We start from the raw sequence: 23,851 nt of genomic DNA, 5'->3' as shown, positions 1-23,851 counted from the left end.
AAATTATAAATGACTTCTTTATCAAAAGCGTAACTATTTAAATGTCGTGGCTCATAATTTAGGTATACCCACTTCAGATAAATCTAATTTTGGATTATAAGTCAACTGCACAAACTCAAACCCATAAGGTGAACATAAATTTTGAATACCTAAATGGGCATATAAATGTGACTTTAGATAATTTTTAAAAATTTATCTAGGGCCCAGTTTTATATTCTATAAAGTGAGGTGGTTGTTTTGAATACTAAATATGACATGTAAAGTCAGTAACACAATAATTAGCATAGAGTAAATAATTAATGTGAGTTGAATGAATTCAAATATGGAATAAGTGAATGATGAACCAATTCATTCTTATTATCTACATTTATATTTATACCCTCAAATTTTGAATTCCCACTATTGTAATTTTAGTCATCAATAATTCACTGTTTGATATATCAGTTTTATCTCCTAAAAAAGCCCTCTACTTTAATTAAAGTCAATAACTATTTTATTCTATAGTAGAATGGTGTATGGTGCTTTCATTCTGTACTACATCTTTACTGTCAATTACCATACTTTAGAGTTATCTCATTATCTCATCACAGTGGGGATTTAATACTTGTTTGGCAAATGAGAAATTAGGATCAGACATGACTGATTTCTCTATTTCCTTTCCTCATCAACCAATTAATTATTCAACAATGTAAATCTATTTGGATACAACTATATTCTACAGAAAAAGAAAACTTTAAGTGCAAAATGGGAGAAATAAGCATTGCCTTTGTAGGTTGACAAAGATATTTTGTGAGTCTGAATGTACGTGTCAGAGAACAAATGATAAATATATATATATGGAATATCCAAGTTGCAAATGGCCTTAAAAACCAGTTAGAACTGCTGAGATTTAATTAGTAGGACAGAGGGAGCCACTGAAATTTTGGCTATGTAGACAACATATAATTAAAATCATGTTAGCAGAATATTACTAAGGCATCAATATCCCAAGAATGAGCAAAAGGAGATAGAACCATATATTTGTTTCAGGAAGACAGAAGAGCCACAGCACTGCAGTGTTCCCTTGACCATGATGGCAATTCGGTCACCCAGGAGATCAGCTTCATCCATGTGGTTGGTAGCCACTAAGATCGTACGATCCTGTTTATACTGTTGAAGGAGATCCCGGGTGGCTCTCCTTGAGACTGGGTCCAAGCCACATGATGGTTCATCAAGTATCACTACCTAAAAACCAGAAGAATTCCTTGACCATTGATAATTGATACTAGGCTACTTGTGAGATAATTGCTATTATTTAAGCTAAGATAAAGAATCTAGACTGTACATAGTGATAAAAACCCCAGAAAAAAGATAGTCCCAAATCATATTATGAGAATTGAACCAAATAATGCAAATTCCTTATAATTATCATTGGCAGCATTTCTTTAAGATTCATACCAACTCTCAGGGTTTTGTCAGCTGAGTTTTCTAGACCAGTTGGCAGGAACCCATGGTTCATGCCTCCTCACTCCCCCTTTTCATCCTCTTTCCTTAATACCTGGGAGCCCCCTATGAGTGCTATGATGATGGCAAGTTTGCGCTTCATTCCTCCACTCAGTGACTTTGAAAATGTATCACGCTTTTCTAGCAGGTTAAAAGTAGACAGCATATGGTCAATTTCCATACAATACATGTTTTGATATATTCTTTTTACCTAAAAAGAGGAGGCAGAATTTACATAGTGCATCCAACTTTATCCTTGGAATGTTTTTAGATAACTGTCTTTGAATATCTATGTAGATAAATGAAGTTTCTTGCAACTACACCCTTAAAACATTTTATATGATCTCTTTTCTCACAGATACACAGTGTCTTTTCCCCACTGCCTCTCTTTGAGTCTAAAGGAGAATTCCTAAAAAAAGAATTTATTTTCAGATTTATAGACAACTGAAGCTCAGAAAAGGAGAAAAGAAACATCTCTATTTTCTAGGTATGATGGAATAAACCATCTCCCACCCCTCACCCCTGGTTTCATTTCCCACTGAACTCAATTATTAAACCTGGAGAACAATAAAAAGTAAACATCAGCAGTTGCATCAGAAAGAACACCATATTTTGAAGTATCACTGAGCCAGCACTGGGTTTATCATTTTTCACCCCTTGTATCCTCTTAGCCTGAACACAAAGTATCCAAACCCTGATAGTGCAGATAGAGTGAGATTAAGGAGAAACTCTGTAGTTCTGGCTTGAGGAATGCAAAAGAAAACAACCTTAAAGCTCTGAGAGAGTGTGGATGGGCCAATTTGGTTTTTTTTTTTCCCTTTCTTTTTTTCTTTTATTTTTTTGCTGTCCTTTTGTGTCCCAACCCCTTAGGAGTCTTGTGGCAGGGATGGTAGCAAGAGTAGAAAGGAAAGGGAATCCTGCAAAAGCCAAAATACTGAAGGAGGGGAAACTTCTCAGTTAAGTAGAACCATGGCTCCAACAGGACAGGGTCAGACCCAGTTGCTCTTTACCACCTTCTCTGTTTTCCAGCCACTTGGATATGGCACAATCATGAAGTGTACAATTTCTGGCTGGAGGACTGAGAAAGGAATCTTCAGTAACCAGGAAATACTGGTTAGGTAACAGGAGAGAGGAGCAGGAAAGTATTACCATAAAGTTATTTATGAACCCCATCATTTACATACCTGGATCTACTCCTAATTAGCATACCAAACTTTAAAATTATGCTAGCCAGTAAACCCCAACCCAGATGTGAACTAACTAACATGGGAAAGACTGGATCATCATTGCTAAGACTTCAAAGCTGACACTAAAACCATAGCCCACAGATAACATATAAACAAGATGCAGTCTCATAAGTTACTTTTAAAAACATCCAGGATAAAAACAAAAATTACTTGGCATACAAAGAATCATAAAAATCTCAACTCACTTAGGAAAAGACTATCAACAGATATCAATGTTAGGATGTCACAGATGCTGGAATTAAAGTAGAAAGTATCATCAAGATAAAGAAACAAATTAATGGAAATCTTAAAACAAAAAAATCCAGTGACCCAAACAAAAAGCTCATTAGATATACTCAACAGTAGTAGAATAGAAATTATAAAGGGTAAATGAACTGGAAGGTAGATCAATAAAAATTATCCAATCTGAACAACAGAGAGATAAATGATTAAAAAAATGAACGGTTATGAATAAGTGTTGAATCACTAAATTGTACACCTGAAACCACTGTGACGTTGTATGTTAACTAACTGGAATTTAAATAAAAACTTAAAAAAAAAAAAAAACCAACGCCCAAGCGACTTTTGGGACAATAACAAAATGTCGAACATTCACGTTACTGACGTTCCAGAAGGAGAGAAGAATATAAGGCTGAAATAATATTTGAAGAAATAATGACTGGAAACTTCTGAGGTTTGGAATAAGACACAATCCTACAGATTGAAGAAGCTGACTAAAGCTTCATTCAGATAAACTCAAAGCAATCTGCACCAAACAACTCCTAACTAAATTGCTGAAAGTAAAGACAAAAAAATTGTTGAGCGCCCCCAGAGAAAAACGACAAATTATTTATAGGAGAAACAATTCAGATGACTTTGTAGGTCTCATCAGAAACCATGGGTATCCAGGAAGCAGTGGAGTAACAATTTTAACTGCTGAAGGAAAAGAACCCAGATTTCTATGTCAAGCAAAAATATTCTGGAAAAATGGTAGAAAATTAAAGGTACTTTCAAGTGACAGAAAACTAAGAGAAACTAGCCAAGAGCACTGGCCTAAAAGAACTGATAAAGAATATTTTTCAAACAGAAGAGAAACAATATAGAAAACCCAAAACATTATGAATGGTAAAGGAACAGTAAATATAATAACAGTTATTTTCTTATGGTTCTTTAAACATACTAGATAGGTTTTTTTAAAACATTTTATTTATTTATTTGAGAGAAGAGAGAGACAGTGAGAGAGAGCATGAGCGAGGAGAAGGTCAGAGGAAGAAGCAGGCTCCCCGTGGAGCTGGGAACCCGATGCAGGACTCGATCACGGAACTCCAGGATCATGACCTGAGCTGAAGGCAGTTGCTTAACCAACTGAGCCACCCAGGTGCCCCATACTAGATAGTTTTAAATGAAAAATATAGTATTCATTTAAAACTATCTAGTATGTTTAAAGGTGTTTTAAATATTTTAAAGATGTTTTAAATATTTAAAAATAGTGATGTTTTCAGTATTTTTACATGTAATATATGACAACTATAGCAAATACAGCAGAGGATAAAGAACCTACAAGTACGCCAAACTGTGGAAAGAACCAAGATGCCCTTCAACTGACGAATGGATAAGGAAGATGTGGTCCATATACACTATGGAGTATTATGCCTCTATCAGAAAGGATGAATACCCAACTTTTGTAGCAACATGGACAGGACTGGAAGAGATTATGCTGTGTGAAATAAGTCAAGCAGAGAGAGTCAATTATCATACGGTTTCACTTATTTGCGGAGCATAATAAATAACATGGAGGACATGGGGAGATGGAGAGGAGAAGGGAGTTGAGGGAAATTGGAAGGGGAGGTGAACCATGAGAGACTATGGACTCTGAAAAACAACCTGAGGGTTTTGAAGGTGGGGGGGGGAGGTTGGGGGAGCCAGGTGGTGGGTATTAAGGAGGGCACGTATTGCATGGAGCACTGGGTGTGGTGCAAAAACAATGAATACTGTTACGCTGAAAAGGAAAAAAAAAAAAAGAACCTACAAGTAATTGGTAAGGTTTCTACATTCTAAATAAAGTCAGAAAATATTGATTCTAAATAACTGTGAAAAGCTAAGGCTGTATTTTGCAATGTCTAGAGCAATCACTGGAAGTATATATGAGATATAGTAAACATCACAATTGACAAACTGAAATGGAATACTAAAAAAATAACCGATAACCCAAAATAGAACTGGAAAGAGCAAACAGAGAAAAAAAGTGAGAATAATAAAAGGATAGATTTAAATATAAGTTTACTAGTTACATTAAAACTAAATTACCTAAACACATCAATTAAAAGAAATTTTCAGATTGTATAGAAAACATGACTTTTTTATACAGTGTCTACAATGAGCTCACTTAAAACTTAATTATATAGGTTAGTTTAAGGTGAAGTGTTTAAAGAAGATACACCATGAAAACACAAAACACTGGGTATTATATGCAACTAATGAATCATTGAACACAACATCAAAAACCATTAATGTACTCTATGTTGGCTAATTGAACTTAATTGAAAAAAAAAGCACAAATCAGAAGAAAGCTGGAAGGTTATACTAATATCAGATAAAGTTGATTTCAGAACAAAAAAAATTACAAGAGACAAAAGAGGGACACTGCATATTCATAAGAGAATAATAAGACATAATAACCCTAAATGTGTATACATCTAACAATAGAACTTAAAGCACATGAGACAAAAATGAATAGAATGAAAATGAAGAACATGACTATAATAGGATATTTCAGAAATACTCCTAAGTAACAGAATTACCAGACAGAAATCAGCAAATATACAGAAGAATGAAACAAGAAAAAGTTATTGAATCTAACTGATATTTACAGAAAATTCCAAACAGCAGAAAACATATTCTTCTCAAGTGCGTATGGAATAGTAACCAAGACAGACCATATCCTCAGTCATAAAACCCTAGCAATTTCAAAACACTTATAATTACACAAAATATGATCTCTGACCAAAATAGAATTAAAGTAAGCATAACAGCAAGAAAGTAGGACAACTTACCATCACTTGTACATTAAAGATCATACTTGCAAATGAGTCACAGAATAATCTCAATGAATGTAGAAAATATTTTGAACTGAATAAAAATGAAAATATAAAAAATTGTATCAAAATTTTTGGGGCACAACAAAGGAGTGCTTAGGAGGAAAAATCATGGCAATAAATGCTTACATTAGAAAGAGAATGCAGATCATTTTAGAAGCCATATGAACAGGGCATTAAATAATATTGAATCACATAAAGAAGATGTGATACACACACACACACACACACACACACACACACAGGAATATTACTCAGCAATAAAAAGGAATGGAATCTTGCCATTTGCAAAACCATGGATGGATGCCAAGAGAAATAAGTAAGAGGAAGACAAATATCAAATTATTTCACTCATATATGGAATATAAGAAATGAAACAAATGACCAAAGGAAAAAAGAGACAAACCAAAAAACAGAGTCTTAAATAACTACAGAGAATAGATGATAACTAGAACAGGGGTGGCTGAAACAGGTGAAGGAAATTAAGAGTACATTTAGTGTGATGAGCAGTACCCTAATGTAGAGAATTGTTGAATCACTATGTTGTACTCCTGAAACTAATATAATGCTGTATGCTAACTATATTAGAATTAAAATCAAATTAAAAAACAAGGAAAGGAACTTCCTCACAGTGATAAAAGGTATTTGCAGAAAAAAAATTTAATGGTGAAAACCAGAATGCTTCCCTTGAGATCAGAAGCAAGTGAAGGATGCCCACACATTATGCTGTTCCTAGCCAGTGTGTCATGCAAAAAAAAAAAAAAAGGAAAGACAGAAGTAAAAGGTAAACATACTGGCACAAAGAAACTATCCCCATTCTCCAATAATATGATTGTCTATGCACAAGCCCAAGGAATCTACAAAAAACCCCCTCCTAAGCCCATTAAGTGAGCTTAGTAAGGTCAAAGAATAATAGGTTAACCTACAATTATCAATCATTTTTCTATGTACAAGCAATGAACAACTGGAAATCAAAAAACTTTTTAAGTCTCCAAATAATGAAAAAAATATAAAGGAATTGTATACTGAAAACTAAAAATGGTAATGACAGCAAATACTTAAATTAACAGAGAGAAATACCATGATCAAGGATTTGAAATCACAACATGGTAACAATATTAACTTTCTCCGAAGTGATATACAGGTTTTTTTTTTTTTATTTGACAGAGAGAGAGATCACAAGTAGACAGAGAGGCAGGCAGAGAGGGGGGGGGGGGAAGCAGGCTCCCTGCTGAGCAGAGAGCCCGATGCGGGACTCGATCCCAGGACCCTGAGATCATGACCTGAGCCGAAGGCAGCAGCTTAACCACTGAGCCACCCAGGCTCCCGTGATATACAGGTTTAATCTAATACCAAACTCACAGCACAACTGTTGTAGACACGTACGAGATAATACGCAAATTATCTGGAAGGGTCAAACAGCTATAATAGCTAAAACGCTTTTGAAAAAGAATATAGTTGGATGAATAGCATTATCCCATATTAAGAATTACCATAAAGATATACAAATCAGGGCAGTGTGGATCAATAGCACATTAAAAGAGAGTTGATAAGTAAGTCCAGAGAAGTATGACCATTTGATCTTTGACAATGCAAAAAGCAAGTCAAAGATGAAAGAACAATATTTTTGAAAAATGGTTTTAGAACAATTGATCATCTATATGCAAGACAGTGAACTTAGATCTACATTTTACACCTTTAAGCAAAGACTAACCCACAAATGGACCATAGATCTAAGTGTATCATAAAAATAAAAAAAATTAGAAGAAAATACAGAATAAATCTTCATGTCTTGGGGTTAGGAACAGAGTTCTAGAAAAGACAGAAAAGGCAGGATCCTTTGAGAAAAATGTGATAAAATGTGATAAATTGGATTTCAGTATTAAAAACCTTTGCTCTGTAAAAAGCATTTCCAAGTAAATGAAAAGACAAACTACAGAAATAGGGACAGTATTTGCAAAGCACATTATCCAACAAAGGATACATATCCAGAATATATAAAGAACTATAAAAAATTAAGTAACAAAATAAACCCAGATTTTAAAAATGTACAAAGGGCCTTTCATCAAAGAGGGTATAAATGGGAAATAATCATGTGAAAGATAATCAACACCATTAGCCATTCATGAAATGCAAATTAAAACCAGGAGGATCTACATCTATACATCTACTAGAATGGTTAAAATGTTAAGATGTAAAGGGGTGCCTAGGTGACTCAGTTGGTTAAACATCTGACTCTTGATTTCAGCTCAGATCATGACCTCAGGGTCATGAAATTGAACCCCATGTCGAGCTCTGCATTGAGTGTGGAGTCTGCTTGAGAGTCTCTCTCTCCCTCTCCTTCTGTCCCCACCCTGCTTGAGCTCTCTCTCCCTTTCAAAAAAAAAGGTGTTAAAAAGTATTACAATACCAAATTCTGGCAAGGATACAGAGCAATTGAAATCTTCCTGCATTGCTGGTAGGGGTGTAAAATGGTTCAGTCACTCCAGTGACTATACAGAAACTATATAGTTTCTTATAAAGTTAAACACTTATAATATGATCCAGTAATCTCATTCTGAGAGAAATAAAAAATTATGTTTACACACAAAAAACTTCACATGAAATTCAGAGCAGCTTTATTCATACTCAAAATGTAAACAACCCAAATGTCCTTTAATTGGTGTACTGCATTACATCTAAATTTGAAATACTACCCAACAATTAAAAGAAATGTATACTGACCGTACAAGTATGGATGGATCTTGAAGGCATTATGCTCTGTGTAAGGAGCTAATCTTTTAAGGTTACATACCATATGATTCTATTTATATGGTATTCTCAATAAGACAAGACATTAGTGATTAGGATAGACCAGTGATTACCAGGGTGGGATAGGGATGACTACAAAGGAATAGCATGAGGGAATCACTTCTCAGCCTTTTGGCTAAGATCAAGTGTAGGAATAGCATGAGGGAGTGTTTTGGAGTAATGAAAATATTCTGTGGTGCTAGCTGAATGTTAAACTTCACATGTCTATATGTCAAAAGAAAAAATAAATATACTGTATAGTTTTAAAACATTTCTGACTCACCACAGAGTAGAAAAAAAGGTGTTCTGAGAGTGTCAAGTCATTAAACAACATGTCATGTTGTGGACAGAAGCCCAAATTTTTTCGAATCTCAATTATGTTCTTTGAGATGTCAAATCCATGAATATAAACCTTTCCTCTAGTTGGAGGGTAACAACCTATGATTAAGCAGAAGACATAAAAGAAGCTGTGCGTTGGTGAGAGAGCATTATAAGATATTGTAAATTAGTATCTTAAATTCAGCCTGCTTGTAGATTACTCAAAAGAATTAGCACTATCTCCTACAGAATAGTTTAGGAAAATATCAATAATTACATCTAGATATTGGGATAAGCTATCTTTTTTTTTCTTTTCTGCTTTTGTATACAAATTTTCTACAATGGATAAGGATTATATTGATAATAAAAACATAAATAATTTGCTATATTCTAATACATTCACATTGCAATTAGACTGTTACTGTATTTGTGGATCAGAATAGGTACTGTGTAGATGTTATGACATAATATTGAGGCTCCTGGGTGGCTCAGTCAGTTGAGTCTCTAATTCTTGATTTTCCCTCAGGTCATGATTCTGGGGTCCTGAGCTTGGACCTCATATTGGGCTCCTCACTCAGCAGGCAGTCTGCTTGCCTTGTCTCCCTGTGCCCCTCCCCCTGCATCTGTACTCTCCCTCTCTCTAAGTAAATACATCTAAAAAAAGAAAAGAAAAAAGGAAAAATATAAGATTAGAATTATTTAACTTTTGTCTTCAAGAAATTTAAATACTAATAACAAACAGTCCAGATTTGTGGGCAACATTTTTTTTTTTTTGTGGGCAACAATTTGATAACATGTAAAAAAAGACTATAAGACTATTTAAATCCTATAAATCATTTACCTTGTTTAAAAATATATATTCTTTTTAAAACTTGAAAGTGTTGACATAAAACATATTAGTTCCCAGTGTACAACATAATGATTTGATATTTGCATATATCGCAAAATGATCATACAATGTCTAGTTAGCATATCACCATACACAATTATATTTTTCTTGTGATGAAGACTTTTATGATCTACTCTCTTAGCAAGTTTCAAATATATGAAACAGTAAAATTAACTATAGTCATCATGCTGTATGTTATATCCCATAACTTATTTATCTTGTAAGTGGAAATTTGTACCTTTTGATCACCTTCACTCATTTATTAGCCCAGTCCCCATCTGTTGACTCTGGCAACCACCAATCTGTTCTTTATATCTGTGAATTTTTTTTCTTTGTAAATTCTACATATAAGTGAGACTATACAGTATTTGTCTTTCTCCAACTTATTTCACTTAGCATAATGCATTTAAGGTACATCCATGTCGTCACAAACAAGAGTTCCTTCATTCTATGGCTGAATAATAATCCATTGGGTATATAGATATCTATTCATCAGTCGAAGAGAACTTGCATTTCTAACACATTCCCAGGTGATATTAATGATGCTGCTAGTCAGAGGACCAGACTTTGAAGACACTGAGTTAGGATAAAGGCTAAACTGCTATTATCAAAGAGGCCACAAAGAAGTTTTAAAAAGACGGAAATTAGGAGAAGGGAGTTGAGGGAAATTGGAAGGGGAGGTGAACCATGAGAGACTATGGACTCTGAAAAACGATCTGAGAATTTTGAAGGGGTGGGGGGTGGGAGGTTGGGGGCACCAGGTGGTGGGTATTGTAGAGGGCACGGATTGCATGGAGCACTGGGTGTGGTGCAAAAATAATGAATACTGTTATGCTGAAAAAATTAAAAAATTAAAAAAAAAAAGATGGAAATTTTGCATTCATATGATAATCCCAAGGCAAAAAATCCAGGTCGGTAGGAAGATCAACTCAACATTTTTTTTAAATCCATTCATCCACTGAAGGACACTTAGGTTGCTTCTATACCTTGGTTATTAGAAATAATGCCACAAACATGGGAGTGGATATCTCTTTGTTTGTGTTTTCATTTGCTTCAAGTAAATACTCAGAAATGGAACTGCTGAATCATATGGTAGTTTTATGTTTAAATTTTGAGGAAACTTCATACTGTTCTCCATAGTGGCTGCACCAATTAACATTTCCACAAACAGTGGACAAGGGTTCCCTCTTCTCTACATCCTTCTCAACACTTGTTATTTCTTGGCATTTTGAAAACAGCCATTCTAACAGGTATGAGGTGGTATCTCATTGTGGTTCTGATTTATATTTCCCACATGGTAAGTGATGTTGAGCCTCTTTTTATGTACTTGTTAGCCATCTAGCTTTCTGTTCTTGAAAAATGTCTATTCAAATCCTTTGTCCATTTTTTAAATTGGATTTTTTTTTGCTATGAGTCACATGAGTTCTTTATATATTTTGAATATTAACACCTTATCAGACGTGATTTGCAAATATTTTCTCCTATTCAGTGGGTTACTTTTCATTTTATTGTTTTCTTTGCTATGAAGCTTTTTAGTTTGATGTAGCCCCACACCTATTTATCATTGCTTTTTGTTGCCTTGTTTTTGGTGTCAAATCCCCAAAATCATCTCCAAGATTGAGGTCAAAGAGCCTACTGTATGCCTGTATTTTCATCCAGGAGTTTTGTGGTTTCAAGTCTTACATGTTAATGTCTTTGAGCCATTTTGAGTTGATTTTAGTATACGGTATGAGAGAGTGATACAGTTTTCCCAACACCATTTATTGACAGGACTGTCTTTCTCCATTGTATTCTTGGCTCCTTTATTGTAAATTAACTGATCATATATACATGCATTTATTTTTAGGCTCTCCATACTGTTCCACTGTTCTGTGTCTGTTTTTATGTCCAGGCTTTGTAACATAGTTCGAAATAAGGAAGCTTGATGCTTACACCTTCTCTAGATTGTTTTGACTATTTAGGGACTACTGCAGTTCCATACAAATTTTAAGATTGTCTGTTCTTTCTGTGAAAAATGCCATCAAATTTTTGATGGGATTTGCACTGAACCTGTAGATTGTTTTGGGTAACAATATTAACAATATCATTACTAATGGAGTATCTTCCACTTATTTATGTCTTATTCACTCCTTTTCATGTCTTATAGTTTTCAGTGTACAGGTGCTTCACCCCCCTTGGTTAATTTTGCTCCTAGGTATTTTATTCTTTTTGATGTAATTATATATAGTGTTTTCCTTTCTTTCTTTCTTTCTTTCTTTCTTTCTTTCTTTCTTTCTTTCTTTCTTTCTTTCTTTCCTTTCTTCCTCTTTCTTTCTTTTATTTTTGAGAGAGAGAGAACATAAGCAGGGAGGGAGGGGCAGAGGGAGAGGGAAAGAAAATCCCCAAAAGGCTCAATGCTCAGTACAAGCTCAATGCAGGGCTTGATATCACAACCCTGAGATTGTGACCTGAACTGAAATCAAGAGTCAGATGCTTAACCAACTGAGCCACCCAGGAGCATCTCTGACAGTTTATTTGTGTATAGAAACACAATGGATTTTTGTAGACAGACTTTATGTCCTGCAACTTTACTGAATTAATAGTTACAAAAGTTTTTTAGTGGAATCTTTATAGTTTTTTATATATAATATTATGTCATCTGTAAATATTTTTTTCCTTTTTGATTTTGATGCTTTTTACTTCTTTTTCTTGCCTAATTGATAATTGTGCTAAATAAAAGCAGCAAGAGTGGGCATCCTTGTATTATTCCTGATTTTAGAGGAAAAGCTTTTAGCTTTTTACCTTTTTACTATTGAATATGATGTTAGCTGCAGGCTTGTCATATACGGCCTTTGTTATATATGTTAAGTATGTTCCCTCTATGTCCAGTTTGTTTAGAGTCTTTATTATAAGTGGATGTAGAATTTTGTCAAATGCTTTTCTGCATCTATTGAGGTGCAGAAAAAGACTATAAATAAGATGATTTATAATCTTAAAACATATTTTGAAAATTATATTTAAATTTATATTCCGGGGGGGATGCCTGGGTGGCTCAGTGGGTTAAGCCTCTGCCTTCAGCTCAGGTCATGGTCTCAGGGTCCTGGGATCGAGCCCCACATTGAGCTCTCTGCTCTGCAGGAAGCCTGCTTCCCCTTCTCTCTCTCTGCCTGCCTCTCTGCCTACTTGTGATCTCTGGCAAATAAATAAATAAAATCTAAAAAAAATTTTTTAAAAATATATTCCAAAGTGGAAAAGTCTTTCAAAGATTTTATTTATTTATTTATTTGTCATAGAGAGAGAGAAGCGAGAGTGAGCAAAGGCAGACAGAGTGGCAGGCAGAGGCAGAGGGAGAAGCAGGCTCGCTGCCAAGCAAGGAGCCCGATGTGGGACTCGATCCCAGGACACTGGGACCATGACCTGAGCCGAAGGCAGCTGCTTAACCAACTGAGCCACCCAGGCGTCCCTTTTTTTTTTTTTAAAGATTTTATTTATGTATTTATTGAAAAGTCTTTCAAAAACACCTAAATAAGGCTACTTATTTAGCATTGATGGTAAATGCTAAAAAAACAATTAAAAAGAAAATGACAAGTTAAGAGCCGCATATTAATTTAAAAGACTACCATATGGCTATTAAAAAGAATACTATGTAACTACTAAAAATACAATGTGGCCTTGGAAATAATATATATAAAGACTACATCACATAAGGAAATTTCAATATAAAATTACGTTCTTTAAAAACTGAACACAAACTATCATGTTACATAGTAATAACATTAATATTTTATAAATAATTAAGAAAGCCTTATTGAAAAGATATGAAAAATTTAGAATTTTACTTTCATTAGGTTCCTTCCTTCTCATATCATTACTCAAATTCTTACATTTTAAGGTGTTTTAAATGACAATGATAGTGGAAGATCAGGGAAGTAAAGAAGCACCTGTTTTTCTATACAAAGGAAAAAAAAGGGCAAAAACTACCAGAATCAACTTGCTAAACTCAGAAAAGTATTCAAAGGTTTACAGCAACACAATACTTAATCAAGAAAAAGATGAAGACCTTGATGAGAACTGAGTAATATATGGGACTGATGAATCACTGTATTGTACAGCTAAAACTAATATAGCACTGTATGTTAACTACCATGGAATTAAGATTAAAAAAGGACTACACTTACTGTGATGAGCACTGAGTGATGTAGAGAACTGTTGAATCATTATTACCTAGCAAAACTATCTTTCAAAAATGAAAGAATAACAAGCAATTAAGACTACCAGAATAACAAAAGTTGAGAGTTCATTACTAGGAGACCTCCATTACAAGAAATGTTAAGAGTTCTTCAGGATGAAACATAAGGATGCTAAATGGTAATATGAAAGCATATTAAAATATAAAACTCATTGTAAAGGTAAATAATGTAGACAAATACAGAACACTATAATGCTATGGTGAGTATAATACATGTAAAATAGTGGTGAGTAAATCACTCATTTTTTTGTATAAAAATTAAAAGACAAAAGTATTAAAATACTATACACATAAAAATGTTCATCAGCATACAACATAAAAAAGAAGTATTTTGTGACATTAACATAAAGCATGTTCATGTGGAAGAAATAAAATTGAGTTCTGTTTGTGATTAAAGGTCAGTTGTTACTAATTTAAGTAGAATATTATAACTATAAAATATTTTATGTAAGTTCCAAGGTAACCATAAAGGAAATACCTACAGAATAAACATAAAACACAAAGAGAAACAAATCAAAGTACCTAATATAAGATAATATATATATATTATATATATGTATAAAATAAATATATATATATATTTATGAAAGAAAAAAGTAGAGGGCAAAAGAACTGTAGGAAAGACAATTTTTAAAATGGCAATGGCGAGCCCTTCCCTATTAATAACTACTTTAAGTTTAAATGCAAAGACCTAAAAAGATAGAGTGGCCAAAATGGATAAACTAACAATACCTAACTATAATGCTCTCTACAAGGACCTTTACTTTTTATTTAAATTCAATTAGCCAAGGTATAGTAGTACATCATTAGTTTTTGATATAATGTTCATTACTTGAGTATATCACCCAGTGCTCATCATATCACATGCCTTCTTTAACGCCCATCACCCAGCTACCTCACCCTTCCAAATACCTCCCTTTCCACAACCTTCAGTTTGCTTCCTGGAGTCAAGAGTCTCATATGGTTTATCTCCCTCTCTGATTTCTTCCCAGTTTCCCCCCCTCACCCCTTTCATCCTCTGCATTATTCCTTATGTTCCACACTAGTGAAACCATATAATTGTCTTTCTCTGATTGACTTATTTCACTTAGCATAATCCCCTCTAGTTCCATCCATGTCAATGTAAATGGTAGATATTCATCCTGATGTCTAAGTAATATTACATTGTATAAATACACCATATCTTCTTTATCCATTCATCTATTGAAGGACATCTCAGCTCCTTCCACAGTTTGGCCATTGTGGGCATTGCTGCTATGAACATTGGGGTACTGGTGCCCCTTCTTTTCACTACATCTGTATCTTTGGGTTAAATACTCATAAGTAGTCATAGTGCAATTGCTCTGTCATAGGGTAGCTCTATTTTGAACATCCTGAGGAACCTCCATACTGTTTACTAGAGTGGCTATACCAGCTTGCATTCCCACCAACAGTGTAAGAGGTCTCCCCTTTCTCCAAATCCTCACCATCACTTGTTATTCTACAAGGAACTTTAGATTTAAGGACATATATAAGCAGAAAAGAAAGGCATGAAAAAAGATATTCAATGTAAATGGTAACCAGAGAGAGCAGGGGTGGCTATACTTCTATTAGGCAAAATAGACTTTAAAAAATATGTCATGAGCCAGAGAACAGTATTATATAACGGTTATATCATATAATAAATAAAGTTACAGAAAGATATAACAATTATAAATATATGTGTCCAACATTAGAGCACCTACATATATTAAGTAAACATTGGCAGAACTACAGGGAAGATTACATAGTAGCAATATTATATTACATGGAGACTTCAATATCACACTTTCAATAATGGATAAAACATCTAGACAGATGATCAATGATGAAACAGAAGTGAACAACACTAGAGACCAAATGGACCTAATAAGTGTTCTAACAGCAGAAAATATACATCTTTTCAAATGCACATAAAACATTCTCCAGGATATGTCATATGTTAAGTCACAAAGTATCATACACAATTTTAAGTTGTAAATAACAAATTTAAGACTCAAGTCATATACTGAGTATCTTTTCAAACCACAATAGGATGAAACCAGGAAGCAAAAGAATAAAAATTTAAAAATTCATAAATGTGGAAATTAAACATAACATTCCTGGAAAACAAATTGTTCAAAAAAGGGGGGGAAAAGGAAAGTTAGAAAATATTTTGAGACAAATAAAAAGGAAAATACAAAATATTAAAACCTATGGAATACAGCAAAAACAGCACTAAAAAAGAAATTAATACTGATAAGTGTTCATTATAAAAAAAAAGGTAAAAAATACACATCCTAACTTTACACCTCAAAAAACTAGAAAAATCACTAATTCCAAGGTTTGCAGAAGGAAGGAAATAAAAAAGATTACCCAAAAATAACCAAAATGGAGACTAGAAAAATAGTAAAAGAAATCACTGAAAGTAAGGTTGGTTTTTGAAAAGATAAACATAATTGACAAACCTAGACTAAAAAAAAAAGTCAGAAGCCTCAAAATTAGGAAAGACATTGCAAATGATATCACAAAAATAAAAGTTTATAGGAAATTACTCTGAAAAATTACAAGCTAACAAACTGGATAACCTAGAAAAAATAGATAAATTCCTAGAAACATAAAATTTGTCAAGAATGAATCATGAAGAAATTGAAAATCTAAACTGAATTATTACTAGTAATGAGATTGAAACAGTAATCAAAAACCTCCTGACAAAGGCCCAAAGACAGATGGCTTCACTGCTGAATTCTACCAAATTTTTATTTTATTTTTTTAAAGATTTTATTTATTTATTTGACAGAGAGAGACACAGCAAAAGGGAACACAAGCAGGGAGAGTATGAGAGGGAGTAGCAGGCTGCCCGCTGAGCAGGGAGCCTGAGGTAGGGCTCAATCCCAGGACCCAAGGATCATGACCTGAGCCAAAGGCAAACACTTAATGACTGAGCCACCCAGGCATCCCTTTACCAAACTTTAAGAGAAGAATTAGTGCCAGCCCTTCTCGGACTCTTCCAAAAACTGAAAATGAGGGAATACTTCCAAACTCATTTTGTGAGGCCAGCATTACCCTAACACCAAAGCCAGACAAAGACACTATAAGGCAAATAACTCGGATGAAAATAGATTCAAAAGTCCTCAACAAAATACAAGCAAACTGAATTCAATAACACATTAAAAGGATCATATACCATGTCCAAGTGGGATTTACCCATGAGATGTAAGGATGACTCAATATTCAAGAATCAATTGATGTGATACAAGATATTCACAGAATGATTTTTTAAAAATCACATGATCATTTCAAGAGATGCAAAGAAAACATGTGGCAAAATTGAACTCTCTTTCATGATAATGTATAAGACATTTTTCCTCAATGAACTAGAAATAGAAGCAAATTTCCTCAGCATAAAAATACCATAAATGAAAAGCCCACAGCTAATATAATTCTTTAGGAAAACTAAAAGCTTTTCCCATAACTGGAAACAAAGTAAGGGTTCTTCCTGTCCCATTTCTGGACCACTTCCTGTCCCACTTCTAGTACTGGAGGGCATAGCCAAAGCAATTAGGGGAGAAATAAAAGGCATCCAAGCTGGAAAAAAAGAAGTAAACTATCTGTTTGCAGATGGTGTGATATTACATGTATAAAAGCTTAACTCCACATACACATGTGCTCTGTGATGAACATGATTCAGTTAAGTTGCTATATGTAAAATCAACATTCAAAAAATCAATTTCTGCATCATTGATATGATCATGTGGTTTTTGTCCTTGATTCTATTCATGATGTATTACATTGATTTTGCATGTCAAGCCATCCTTACATTCCAGGAATTCATCCCACTTGGTCATGGTATATGACCCATTTAATGTATTGTTGAATTTTGCTTTGTAGTTTTGTTTTGTTTTGTTTTTGAGTTGTCTATCTATGTTGATCAGGGATATTGACCCATAGTTTTCTTATCTTGTAGTGTCCTAGTCTGACTTTGGTATAAGGGTAATAACTGGCCTTATAGAATGATGTAATAAGTGTACCCTCCTCTTTAATCTTTTCAAAGAATTTGAAGAGGACTGGCACTAATTTTTCTTTAAATGTTTGGTAGAATTCTCCAATGAAATCATCTGGTCCTAAGCTTTTCTTTTAAGAGGTTTTTCATTACTGTTCAATTCTCTTAGTAGTTATAGGTGTGTTCAAATTTTCTATTTCCTTATGATTCAGTCTTGCTGGATTGCATGTTTCTAGGAATTTATCAATTTCTTCTAGGTTATGAAGTTTTCTAATAAACAGTTGTTCACAGTGTTTTATTTTCTTTTATTTTTTTTTTCAGCATAACATGATCCATTTTATTACTGTGGCATAGGCGGTAATATCCCACATCCCATTTTTATTTTAATTATTTGAGTTTTTTCAATTTTGTGGTTTTTAAAAAAAAAACAAGTCTTTTTCTTTCTTAAAAGATTTTACTTATTCATTTAACAGAGAGAGACACAGCAAGAGAGGGAACACAAGCAGGGGGAGTGGGAGAGGGAGAAGCAGGCTTCCCACCAAGCAGGGAAGCCCAGTACAGGGCTCAATCCCAGGACCCTGGCATCATGATGTGAGCTGAAGGCAAATGCTTAATGACTGAGTCCCCCAGGCGTCCCTCAAAAACCAGTTCTTAAGTTTTATTTTTTCCTCTTATCTTCCCATTCTCTATTTTATCTCCACAGTGATTTCTATTCTATTCTTCCTTCTACTGTCTTTAGGTTTAGTTTGTTATTCTTTTTCTAGTTCTTTAAAGTATGCAGTTAGTTTATTAATATCAGATTTTTCCTCTTTTTTTTTAATTTCTTTCCAGCATAACAGTATTCATTGTTTTTTGCACCACACCCAGTGCTCCATGCAATCCGTGCACTCTCTAATACCCACCACCTGGTTCCCCCAACCTCCCACCTCCCGCCCCTCCAAAACCCTCAGATTGTTTTTTGGTGTCCATAGTCTCTCATGGTTCACCTCCCCTTCCAATTTCGCTCAACTCCCTTCTCCTCTCCATCTCCCCTTGTCCTACATGCTATTTGTTATGCTCCACAAATAAGTGAAACCATATGATAATTGACTCTCTCTGTTTGACTTAGTTCTCTCAGCATAATCTCTTCCAGTCCCGTCCATGTTGCTACAAAAGTTGGGTATTCATCCTTTCTGATGGAGGCATAATAGTCCATAGTGTATATGGATCACATCTTCCTTATCCATTCATCCGTTGAAGGGCATCTTGGTTCTTTCCACAATTTGGCAACCGTGGCCATTGCTGCTATAAACATTGGGGTACAGATGGCCCTTCTTTTCACTACATCTGTATCTTTGGGGTAGTGCAATTGCAGGGTCATAGGGAAGCTCTATTTTTAATTTCTTGAGGAATCTCCACACTGTTCTCCAAAGTGGCTGCACCAAATTGCATTCCCACCAACAGTGTAAGAGGGTTCCCCTTTCTCCACATCCTCTCCAACACATGTTGTTTCCTGTTTTGCTAATTTTGGCCATTCTAAGTGGTGTAAGGTGGTATCTCAATGTGGGTTTAATCTGAATCTCCCTGATGGCTAGTGATGATGAACATTTTTTCATGTGTCTGATAGCCATTTGTATGTCTTCATTGGAGAAGTGTCTGTTCATATCTTCTGCCCATTTTTTTATATGATTATCTGTTTTGTGTGTGTTGAGTTTGAGGAGTTCTTTATAGATCCTGGATATCAACCCCTGTCTGAACTGTCATTTGCAAATATCTTCTCCCATTCCGTGGGTTGCCTCTTTGTTTTGTTGACTATTTCCTTTGCGGAGCAGAAGCTTTTGATCTTGATGAAATCCCAAAAGTTCATTTTCGCTTTTGTTTCCTTTGCCTTTGGAGACATATCTTGAAAGAAGTTGCTGTGGCTGATATCGAAGAGGTTACTGCCTATGTTCTCCTCTAGGATTCTGATGGATTCCTGGCTCACGTTGAGGTCTTTCATCCATTTTGAGTTTATCTTTGTGTATGGTGTAAGAGAATGGTCGAGTTTCAATCTTCTACATATAGCTGTCCAGTTTTCCCAGCACCATTTATTGAAGAGACTGTTTTTTTCCCACTCTATATTTTTTCCTGTTTTGTCAAAGATGATTTGACCATAGAGTTGAGAGTCCATATCTGGGCTCTCTACTCTGTTCCACTGGTCTATGTGTCTGTTTTTATGCCAGTACCATGCTGTCTTGGTGATCACAGCTTTGTAGTAAAGCTTGAAATCAGGTAATGTGATGCGCCCAGTTGTATTTTTGTTTTTCAACATTTCCTTAGCAATTCAGGGTCTCTTCTGATTCCATACAAATTTTTGGATTATTTGCTCCAGCTCTTTGAAAAATACCAGTGGAATTTTGATCGGAATGGCATTAAAAGTATAGATTGCTCTAGGCAGTATAGACATTTTAACAAGGTTTATTCTTCCGATCCAAGAGCATGGAATGGTCTTCCATCTTTTTGTGTCTTCTTCAATTTCTTTCATGAGTGTTCTGTAGTTCCTCCCAAAAAACAAGAGGCCAGGACCTGATGGATTCCCTGGGGAATTCTACCAAACTTTCAAAGAAGAAATAACACCTATTCTCCTGAAGCTGTTTCAAAAAACTGAAGCAGAAGGAAAACTTCAAGACTCTTTCTATGAAGCCAGCATTACCCTGATCCCCAAACCAGGCAAAGACCCCACCAAAAAGGAGAATTTCAGACAAATATCACTGATGAATATGGATGCTAAGATTCTCAGCAAGATCCTAGCAAACAGGATCCAACAGCACATTAAAAAGATTATCCACCATGACCAGGTGGGATTCATCCCTGGGCTACAAGGATGGTTCAACATTCGCAAATCAATCAATGTGATAGAACAAATTAATAAGAGAAGAGAGAAGAACCATATGGTCCTCTCAATTGATGCAGAAAAAACATTTGACAAAATCCAGCATCCGTTCCTGATTAAAATGCTTCAAAGTATAGGGATAGAGGGAACATTCCTGAACTTCATAAAATCTATCTATGAAAGACCCACAGCAAATATCATCCTCAATGGGAAAAAGCTTGCAGCCTTCCTGCTGAGATCAGGAACACGACAAGGATGCCCACTCTCACCACTCTTGTTCAACATAGTATTAGAAGTCCTAGCAACAGCAGTCAGACAACAAAGAGAAATAAAAGGTATCCAAATTGGCAATGAAGAAGTCAAACTCTCTCTCTTTGCAGATGACATGATTCTTTATATGGAAAGCCCAAAATACTCCACCCCCAAACTACTAGAACTCATACAGCAATTCAGCAACGTGGCAGGATACAAAGTCAATGTACAGAAATCAGTGGCTTTCTTATACACTAACAATGAAAATATAGAAAGGGAAATTAGAGAATCGATTCCATTTACTATATCACCAAGAACCATAAGATACATAGGAATCCTCTTTTTTTGATGTAAGTGTTCACAATGCTAGAATTCCATTTTTGCACTGCTTTTGATGCATCCTGTAAGTTTTTTATGTTGTGTTTTCATTTTAAATTTTCTCAACATACTTTCTATTTTGTGATTCCACTTTTGACCCATTGGTTAAGGGTGTGTTGTTTAATTTCCACATATTTGTGGGTTTTCCAATTATCCTTCTCTTCATTGATTTATAGTTTCTATTGTGACTGGAAAAGATACTTTGTATAATTTCATTATTTTCAAATTAGTTAAGATTTGTTTTGTAACATTTGTATACAAAACAACATGTGATCACTCCTGGAGAACATACCATGTCTTATTGAGAATAATGTATATTCTGCTGTTGTTGGGTCGAGTGTTTAGTACATGTCTGCTGGGTCCAACTGTTGTTAAAGATCTCTATTTTCTTAAAGAGTTTTGTCAAATTCCATATATCATTGAAGGGGAGTATTAAAGTTTCCTACTATTATTGTGCTACTACTTCTCTCTTTATTTCTCCAATATTTGCTTCATTTTTAAAGAACTCTGAGTGGCTCAGTCTGTTAAGTGTCTGCCTTCAGCTCAGGTCATGATCCCAGAGTCCTGGGATCCAGCCCTGCATTGGGCTCCCTGCTCAGCTCCCTCTCCCTTGCTTCTCCCTCTCCCTCTGCCTGCTGCTCTGCCTACTTGTGCTATCTCTCTGTTGAAAAGAAAAAGAAAGAAAGAAAGAAAGAAAGAAAGAAAGAAAGAAAGAAAGAAAGAAAGAAACTCTCATGTTTGATAAATATATATTTATAATTGTTATATTTTCCCATTCAGTGTTTGATTTGGTATCATTACCTCTACTCTGATCATCATTTGCATATTTTTTAATCTATTTACTTGATTATGTGTGTCCTTAGATTTCAAGGGATTCTCTTGCAGACAGGATGTATCTGTATCCTTTTTAAAAAATCTATTTAGGGACACCTGGGTGGCTCAGTTGGTTAAGCAGCTGCCTTCGGCTCAGGTCATGATTCCAGCGTCCTGGGATCGAGTCCCACATCAGGCTCCTTGCTCGGCGGGAGCCTGCTTCTCCCTCTGCCTCTGCCTGCCATTCTGTCTGCCTGTGCTTGCTCTCTCTCCCTCTCTCTCTGACAAATAAATAAAATCTTTAAAAAATAAAAATAAAAAATCTATTTAGTCAATCTATATCCTTTGATTGGGTTATTTATTTATTTCATTTATTGTTAAAGATTTTATTTATTTGAGAGAGAGAGTGTGAGAGAGCACAAGCAGGGAGAGGTAAAGAGGGAGAGGAAGATGCAGGCTCCCCACTGAGCAGTGAACCCGATATAGATCCCAGGACTCTTGAATCAAGATCTGAGCTGAAGGCAGACACTAAACCAACTGAACCACCCAGGTACCCCTGATTGGGTAATTTAATCCATTTATTTTTTTTTAAAGATTTTATTTATTTATTTGACAGAGAGAAATCACAAGTAGGCAGAGAGGCAGGCAGAGAGAGAGGAGGAAGCAGGCTCCCCGCCGAGCAGAAAGCCCAATGTGGGGCTCGAACCCAGGACCTGGGATCATGACCTGAGCCGAAGGCAGCGGCTTAACCCACTGAGCCACCCAGGCGCCCCTAATCCATTTATTTTAAAAGTAATTATTGTCAGGGAAGGACTTACTATTGCCATTTTATTAATTACTTTCTGTCTGTAGCATTTTGCTTCTCACTACTGCTTTTGCTGCCTGCCTTCCTTTGTGTATATTCTATAGATCTTCTTTGTGACTACCATAAGGATTAATGTAAATATCTTAAAATGATAATGATCAATTTTAAATTGACAATAACTTTGTTCATAGCCTTGTCCTTCCACTTTATTTTCTGATGTCATAAATTACACCTTTATATACTGTGTACTCATTAACATATATTTATAATTATTTTTATGTTTTTAAGTTCTATATGAGTTAAAAGTGAATTTATGCACCCAAATTACAATAACATATTTCTGTATTTACTCACATATTTACCTTTATTAGAGAAATTTATATTTTTATATGGCTTTGTACCTGTCTAGTGTCCTGAATTTCAACTTGAATGACTCCCTTCATAATTTCTTACAGAAGATGTCTCATGGTAATTCATTCTTTCAGCTTCTGCTGAATTAGGAAAATCTGAATTTTCCCTTCACTTTTCAAAGTTTTGACAGATATAGTTTTCTTGGTTGTAGTTGTTTTTTCTTTCAGCACTTTGAATATAATATCCTACTACACTCTGACCTGCAAGGTTTCACTGACAAATCCTCTCTAAGTCTTGAAGAGCATCAAGTGCAATTGAAGAGTCACTTTTCTCTTGCTTCTTTCAGGATTTTCATTCTTTGAATTTTTAGTGT

At 34.9% G+C, this 23,851-nt stretch overlaps 1 protein-coding gene across 1 annotated transcript in view; it reads right to left on the bottom strand.

The window, feature by feature from the left end:
- Nucleotides 1-23,851, bottom strand: part of LOC125090549 (phospholipid-transporting ATPase ABCA3-like) — a 196,657-nt gene that overhangs the window by 108,406 nt on the left and 64,400 nt on the right. Inside the window, exons 13-15 of the mRNA XM_047713324.1 lie at nt 8,877-9,037; nt 1,538-1,693; nt 1,014-1,224 (exon numbers count right to left, since the gene is read on the bottom strand). Coding sequence (XP_047569280.1) covers nt 1,014-1,224; nt 1,538-1,693; nt 8,877-9,037 — 528 coding nt within the window. The remainder of the gene's footprint in view (nt 1-1,013; nt 1,225-1,537; nt 1,694-8,876; nt 9,038-23,851) is intronic.

The sequence above is a fragment of the Lutra lutra genome, chromosome 18, assembly GCF_902655055.1.
Source record: "Lutra lutra chromosome 18, mLutLut1.2, whole genome shotgun sequence".
Lineage (NCBI taxonomy): Eukaryota > Metazoa > Chordata > Mammalia > Carnivora > Mustelidae > Lutra > Lutra lutra.
Note: the sequence above shows the minus strand (reverse complement) of the source record. Positions and strands in the feature narration are given on the sequence as shown.